The sequence below is a fragment of the Etheostoma spectabile genome, chromosome 18, assembly GCF_008692095.1.
Source record: "Etheostoma spectabile isolate EspeVRDwgs_2016 chromosome 18, UIUC_Espe_1.0, whole genome shotgun sequence".
In the NCBI taxonomy this organism is placed as follows: domain Eukaryota; kingdom Metazoa; phylum Chordata; class Actinopteri; order Perciformes; family Percidae; genus Etheostoma; species Etheostoma spectabile.
This window is the reverse complement of record NC_045750.1, coordinates 14,629,119-14,637,531: the sequence shown is the minus strand read 5'-3', so window position 1 is coordinate 14,637,531 and position 8,413 is coordinate 14,629,119. Positions and strand designations below refer to the sequence as shown.

Here is an 8,413-nt window from a genome sequence, read left to right as displayed (position 1 = left end):
CACACACACACACACACACACACACACACACACAGACACAAACGCTCACACACACTGTTTTCAAGCTCACACATTTCCAGCAGCCATAATTACCTTATGCAAATAAGATCAACAAATAAAACATCTCATCCTGCAGGCTGACAGCATATAAGATGCCAAAACCAAATTCAGGAGCTCATTTAATTAGAACAGGGGTGATGAGAGAGCTACAACATTCACCAACCGCTCCCTGCACATGACATTTTCAGTCATAAATGTGGATCTGCTGTCGAATTCCCCATAGACCTGAATCATGGTAGCAATTATGGTTCCTGGTGCATTTACCCCTGCTTTGGCACATATTGAGTTGCCTGATTTAACTCCGGTCACGCAGTCAATTTCTTCCTGGAAGCAAAATTACTAGAAGTAAGTACCAAGATAGTTGGGCTACCTTTTTTCTGCCGATTTTTGAAAATTACAGCCATTTTTTTTAAAATAGCCTCATTAGTTTGTCACGACAAAGCAGCAAAAGACCTGTGAAGTTTTAGACACCATGCAGTGCTCAGTCTTTCACATAGTTTAATTATTAAGTTTACAGTAAGGGGAGTTTGCTTATGGCTATACGTTTAATGTACTTCCTGTATCACTTTAAGGGTATGAACTGCATCTTTACATTACATGTCATTTAGCTGGTGTTTTTATCCAATACGACTTACAATTTCTATATATGTCAGAGGTCGCACTGCCCTGGAGCAACTATGGTCCCCTGGGGGACAAGGGGCGTGCAACCTCTGACATTTATAGAAATTGTAAGTCACTTTGGATAAAAGCACCAGCTAAATGTCATATAAAGATGCAGTTTACATTAAGTGTCAGGGACACATTGGCTGATGTTCACAGTGTGTCATATCCACTGCGCCATCACCACCCATTTGAAAACAAATATGAGTAAAAAGATTAAGGAGGAGTTGGTCAGATTTGCTCCTGTTGTTTTCTGTAGTGGATTTTGAGTTAAATTGTATACAAAGAGTAACATATGTTTTTTTTACACTAAGCAGAGGTAGAACAGTTGGTATATTGATAAAAATCAAATTGGACAAATTGCAATGGCTTAGAGAATAAACCACGATGAAGCATTTGACTTAAATCTTACTCAAGCTTCTGCTAAAGAGATGCAGAACAGCAGCAGATGGAGACAGCAGATTTGTTTGTGGACAGATGACATGAAATAAACCTACATGATTTGCCATCGTTTCAGGTATGACTGGCGCTTTTTAATTACATCATCTGGTTTTGCACTCATTCTCTGCAATGGTAATAATTGCACCTAACTCGAGAATATGCGCCACCAGCAGTTTTTCTTACGGTGCTCAACTCCACATTTGAATGGAAGCTTAACCAATGATACAATATTCATCTATCTTGCTTAACATTTATAACACAGGTCGGGGCCACCTCCATCATACAGCAAATACAATAAATTCAACCTTGTTTTTATTTATTCTATTTACATTTACTTTTTTTTTTTTTATCAAAATGACTTTAACAAATCTATATTTTGGCAAATATAAAGCTGTCAGGAATTCTAAATATTTAACTTTCTGAAGCCAATATGTTCACTCCCCTACAGCAAAGGGGGCAGGAATATGCATGTCCAGTTTTTATTTGCTTTTATTCAGAGGAGTTTGTATGATAGTTATTCTCAGTATTACGAAATGTTGCTTTCAGCTTTATGTCTACTTCATATCCATGTACTCTGTGAGGCTTCCAGCATGAAATAACACATTCAGCAGCAGTTTGTGTGGAAACATGATATTGATTCCCCTTTTCATAGGCTGATCCAAAGGAGCTGATTCGATTGGTCACACAGCACGTGTCTGCCTATTCGGATTGGCCGGAGGAGCTGCAGAAGTTGATCAGCCAGCTGCGTGTGTACAACGAGCGGCTCACGGACTTTACCCAGGCCCAGGTGTTACAGGGGCTGGGCCGCGGAGTGGACGTCCAGCGCTTCAGCTCCGACCCCGACTACAAGAAGGAGACCATCCTGGGCCTCACAGAGTAAGTCTGTCAACACCATGGTTCCTCAGCGGAATGACTAAACTTTAAGATTCAGAAACAATCATGCATACAGTACAATGGGGTTAACTTTATTTGGTCTGCTTTTTTTTCTTTGCTTGGTCTGCTTTTTTTCAATTCACATATGGAAGGTTTGGCTCCATTGTTTTAATGCGATGATATATATATATATATATATATATATATATATATATATAGAGGGAGATACTAGGTAGACCTGTCTGTCTGTCTGTCTATCTGATATCTGTTATGTTCCTGCTCTCCATGTTGTGTATCTGTTTAGGACACTGGAGGACGACGTGTACCGAATCGCTCTGTCTCTGGCTAAGCGGTACAATGTTCCTCTGTGGGAGGTCTACATGACTCACCTCGAGTTCCTCTTTACAGATAGCGGGTAAATACACACACACACACACACACACACACACACACACACACACACACACACACCACTAATCAGACACACAAACCCACACACACAAACACACCACTCAACCGCAGACACACACACACACACACACACACACACACACACACACACACACACACAGTGATACAAACCACCATCACATATCAATTTTTCATCTCATCTGTTTGAAATGTTTAGAAATTTGATTGCTTACAATGCCCTTAAATGCATTTGTGTTTTGATAATTGGATAGTTAAACATATGTTTCTCATGTATACTTTTTATTTTTTAAGTTTAGTAAATGCACACGCAAAAAAAAAAGAAGTAAATTGAAGTTGCACCACTTCCTCAGAGTTACTACAAAACTCGCCCACGTAAAAAGCGTACTCAAAGCACCCGCAGAGTAAATCAAACATGTTGTGAATATGTGTGTGTATCTGTGTGTTTGAGAGAGAATGAGGATGCGGGTGTGACTGAGTCTATTTCCATAATTTATTTGCTCTCTGACTTCATAGCCGGGGAACTGGCTAGCACTGCACCTTTCCTTGTTTTAATAGAATGCCTTTTCAGCAGATGAGTGAGTCTGAGTGTGTGTGTGTGTGTGTGTGTTTTTGCGGACACGTGTGTGTGCATCTGTGATAAATATCCCCCATCGCATTCTGATATAAGGTAAATGGTTTATGGACTCTACCTAATGATAAATTACAACCTTATATCTTCTTGAAACCCGACCACAGCTGCTGTGTGTGAGAGTGTCTACCAAAATCTCAAAATCATGACAAATGTGTGAAGAATATTCATACCGTAATCGGGACTAGAAGCATCTGCAATATGCGTATTGATTTAACGGATGGATGGATACAGGGACTGATATAAATAAAGCGGGCGTGGGGGAAAAGATGCACACGGACAGAAGCTTGTGTGCGAGATGGAATTTAAACTTTTATTGATCCCTGTATAAAAAACATTCTTTCACTCATTTTTGACTCTGTTTAGTAGCAGCAGCCAGCCACAGTGCAGTGCACTGGGATCAGGTTCTGACCTGAGGCCAGTACTTGGGTTAAGTTTCCTATTGCTTTGCATTCATTTTGCATTCATTGGACACTTTTGTCCAAAGTGGCTTACAATGAGTGCATTCAGACTCAAAAGGAACTAGAGCTAGATGCCTTTTAAGATGGAAGTGCAACCCTTCCAAATAAGCATTAGAGTAAGATGGGAAGTTACTCTGATGTCCAGACTTCAGAAAGGAGTTCATTCAACCATTGGAGCCGGAACAGAGAAGAGCCAAGGCTGAGATGAGTGGCCGCAAGGTGCTCTGAGGTAGAGGTAGAGGGGGGCAACGGTCAGGCTGGAGTGTAGGGTTCGACCATGGCTTGGAGGTAGGAAGTCCTTTTCACTGCCCTGTAGGCCAGTCCCAGCATCTTGAGCTACAGGAAGCTAGTATAGTGAAAGGAGATGAGCAGTGGTGTTTGAGAGGTTGAAGTGTTCCAGATTACCTTCAGACGTAGGGGTCTCCATCGAGGGGGGAGTTACAGTAGTCCAGATGGGAGATGTCAAGTGGGTGAATGAGCACCTGGGAAGCCTGCAGAGTGAGAAAGAGGCGAATCCTCCTGATATTTTTACAAAACATGTAGACATAATAATTTTTTGACAAATATGATTAAGATGGAATCTGTTTCTTTCCATTAGAGCGATCAAACATGACTCTATTTCAAAAGAGAAAAGTTCTTATTTTATGTGTGGTATTTAAGTTAATACAACAATAGTGCAGTATTGGTATTGTGTATAAAAGCAGCATAAATTGTTTTGCCAAAGTTCTGATGTCACTGTAGAGATCTGCAGCTCTCAGAACAACTAAGCATGTGGTAATAATACGGTCAAAGGGTGACGATAGAAAAATGCATAAATGTGTTTCAGACCAAATGAGTAGAAAAAGCTGCTGAGCATTCGTTCGGTGTTACAAAAAGCAAGCTGTAGAGAAAGGTCATTAGGTGGAGAAATAACCACTGAATCAGTGTGTGCAGGGAGGGAAGGGGGGGGGGGAGGATGGGACAGATAGATGGAGGAACAAGAGATGGATGATAGAGACCGTCCTATTAACACAGAATAAACGCTTTAGAGGAATCAATGCACTGCTAAACACCATCAGCTGTTCTCTCTGCGTGTAGGGCTTTGAAGATGTACGAGGGTCTCTTTAGAGACATCAATTTCAGCCACTTTTATTGACATTTTAATGACAACTATTAAATCATTCAACTGACTTCTCCAGATACGGAAAGGGTGTTGACGTGTTACTCAGAAATAACCCGCCAATTCAGTTGTACTTGATCTCCGTTTGACATTGCCGTTTGTGTGCACTTAATATTAACTTAATGTCGTACAAATTTCCACAATTTTACCTTTTCAGCTTACACCTAAAGTGACCGACAACCAGCTAGGGCTGCTCGATTATGGAAATCGAGCAAATAATAATCACAATTATTTTGGTCAATATTGAAATCACTATTATTTAACACAATTACTCATTAACCTTTGGATATAACGGATAGTGTCCAGGGAATAATCTTTTAGTGTCTTTATCTCACAGAAAGAGTCTTTGGATCACAAGAAAATCTGTTTTACTACTATGAGTCGGTTCAGCTTTTCACACATAACTTTACACAGCTAATGAACAATTACAGATTTCATAACACAATATTGCATCACACGTCACATTTTCACTCACTATGACTACTACCAGCCTACTGTCATTACTAAACATTGTGCTAAAATATGAGCAATAATGTTCCCTTCAGTGGGCTTATTTGCTAGCTAATTAAGGAAAAATCCAGCACATAGACTATACCTTAGAATAACGGTACGTGACTCATGTTGACTCATTTTAATACAATTTAACAAAAAACTAAATACTGTGGGAACATTACTATGTTTTTCATGTTGGTTTTGAGCGGTAGGCCTATGCACCCCCACTAAGCTGGAAAAAGCTGTAAACAGTAAGTGAATACAGCGTGTCTGGGATTAACAACATCTACAACAGCGGGGGGGGGGGGAGACAGAGGGACCGCAGGGTTAGCTAACGTTAACTGTTACCACGTTAACTGGTTTTGCCTTTTTTGCTCACCAAACACGGCTGTGGCTGCCCTCCTTCTACCATCTTTACTCGCGCTGACTTTTTAAATTCCAGTGGATGCACACAACTTGCACCCCCAACTGCGCATGTCATTCAGAACACAAGACAAAATAAGTGTGTTCTTGCAAAACAGAACATGGCAAAATAATCTTTTTTTTCTCGATTATACTATTTTGGTGATTGTTGGGAGCCGAAATTGAAATTCAATTAAATGCAAAGCCCTAAAACCAGCTTGTTTTTGCTGGATTTGTTGCTGCGTGTCAAGATTCGGTTGACAAGAATAGGTTGTGAGTTAAACTTGCATTACTTCAGGCAGGGCACACACATAATGTGTTCCGCATCAGTTGAAAATCAGCTGATCCAAACAAACATCACGTTTGACATTTCAAACAACAAGCTCCTGATTTCAGTTCCTGCTAGCCGCCAGCAGCCACTGACCGCTTGTCAGTGTTCGCCCATGATGAGAAATAAATCTCAATAAGTCTTTTGTGGCACCTTCCCCTCTGACTCATCCTTAAGATGGGTTTTGCTTTGAGCCGAAAAAGAAATCAGCAGAGAGGACACCTTTGAATTCTGTGCCAGCTCCTTCCAATTGCACAGCTGGTCACCTTATCTGCCAAATAAATGTTCAAATCACTGTACACCAGAAATTGGAAGTGTTGCACACCATACAGTCATAACGTTTTGGCTTTCTTGGTGGGACAATGACATGACAGAATAGTCTGTAACAGCCAGATGATAAGCTCTTTTCGACTCCTAGTTGATACAGTAATGGATCAATATAACGTATCTCAAAAAGGCAAATTATTGGTGCAATTTCTGCCATGCCAGAATCCAAATAGTAGTTGCAATGACCCCCTTAAAGGATGCCATTTCCTTTTTTATAAAATACACTTTTTTATCCTTCTGCTTTGCTTTGTCCAACCTTGCAGGGACCTTGTGACATGCTAATTATATTAATGCTTGAAAGACATTAGGTGCTGTCACCCCTGCCACAGCAAAGTTACCCCTCTTACCACCATAGCTGTTTTGTCTTAATAGGATTGTTCTTTTATGTCATGATGCATCTTCTGAATGTTGATTTGTGAAAAAAAGCCATATTTGAATTGTAAGCAAGACTGTTGATTTTCAATATCAGGTATTTTCTACAAAAGAGACTCTTCTTTTTGGTGTAATCACGAGGATGCGGACATGCTTCTATCTGTCACCCAAATATAAATACATGCTGTTGTCCGCATCATACTGGTCCATACATACTTCATTTATCTTCAATATTTCTCTCACATGAAGTTACTGCAAGAATGTATCTTGCTGTGAGTGTGTGCTTAGCATGCTGATGAGCTGTCCTGCCTAGAATAAATAAATAAAAAGCCAATTTTTACTGTAGCATGCAATGGGAATGAGGATAATCTTGTTGCTACACACAGGAACAGTACATTCTTGTGTCCAGCTGCTTTTGGACCTGCTGCTTGGGGAGTATTGATGTGCTGTCCTCGGATACTCTGCGAGGTTTGGAGCATGACCATGACCTGGAGCATGACTGTAAGCATGCCTCTTGGAGCCCTTCGGGAGAACCAGGAAGAGCTGGAGCTAAACTGGCAAATACAACTGCATAACTTTATTTCAGTCATAGACTCAATAACTCAAAAGCGGTACAGTATTTCTAAAGTGAAATGGTGGGGAATTTTAGACATGCAATGCACTTGGGCAATTAGGTTTGACACTCCAAACAAAGTAGTCAGTCAATTTATGCCATGAGCGCCGCATGTAACCCGCTGTTTCTATTTGCCACATGCCACTTTGTAAAAACTTTTTTGTGTGGAAATTATATGTTACTTAAGAAAGGAAAAGAAAAACGTTCTTGCCTGAAGTAAAAGGGAGCAGCAGGGCTTTATATCAGGTTGTCTGTCTGGTGGTCTGTCCACCACTTTGCTCAAGACACAATCAGGTGAACACTTTAATGAGTTCAGTACTTTGGTTTATGAATGAATAACTGGAAAATAAATGACGTCTCCGTCAGCGTCATTAGCCATTTGGTTCACTCTCACTGCTCCCATTAGCATCCTTTGGAGATGCAGTGGGCAGCTGTTTTCAGTGATAAACCATACACTGCCTGCCCAGCACCAAACGGCAGTCAGACAAAGGTAGCGACTAGCGGGTGAACATAGTGGAGCGTTTAGCAGCTACAAAGCCAGATATTTCCCCAAGGAACTGGCTGAGAACCAAAATGAGAGTGAATTTTGGACTTAAAGTTCATCAGGTGAACAGAAAAATGAAACGCGAATATTGCTTCATAACAGCTGGGTGTATAAATAGGCAACTCAACAAGCTTCCTACACTAATTTCAAATGTAATAAAATGTAATTTTTTGCAATTTTCTTTTCTGCTGCCCCCAAATGGCAAAATGAGTAACTGCAGATTTAAAATAATTTGTTAACTAAGGTTTGAATGTCCATTTTGTAAAAAATTAGATTTATTTTTATTATAAAGCAGGTGGAGGTGCTATCTAAATACTGTGAAAGTATCAAAATGCTTAATCCACGGGAAACTGTGCCTTTAAATTAGTCATCAGGACTTACATATGGTTGTGATGTCACAACTACGCTACATATTGGTAGAAAGTGCCACTACAGTGCCGTTACAATCATGCCCCCTCTAAATGACCCGTTACATAATTACTTGTGTGTAAGTGCAACTGCTCAGACACAATTAAGCAATTTTTTTTTAAATATAAAGATCCTACACAGTTGAGTTACCTTATACTATATGACTCTATCCTAAGGATTGTGCGTGCGTGCGTGCGTGCGTGCGTGCGTGCG

The 8,413-nt window shown here is 40.3% G+C and overlaps 1 protein-coding gene across 1 annotated transcript in view; it reads left to right on the top strand.

Moving 5' to 3' along the window:
- Positions 1-8,413, top strand: part of nbas (NBAS subunit of NRZ tethering complex) — a 185,629-nt gene that overhangs the window by 90,050 nt on the left and 87,166 nt on the right. The window contains 2 exon segments of the mRNA XM_032542394.1: positions 1,814-2,037; positions 2,339-2,449. Of these exon segments, the coding sequence (XP_032398285.1) occupies positions 1,814-2,037; positions 2,339-2,449 (335 nt within the window).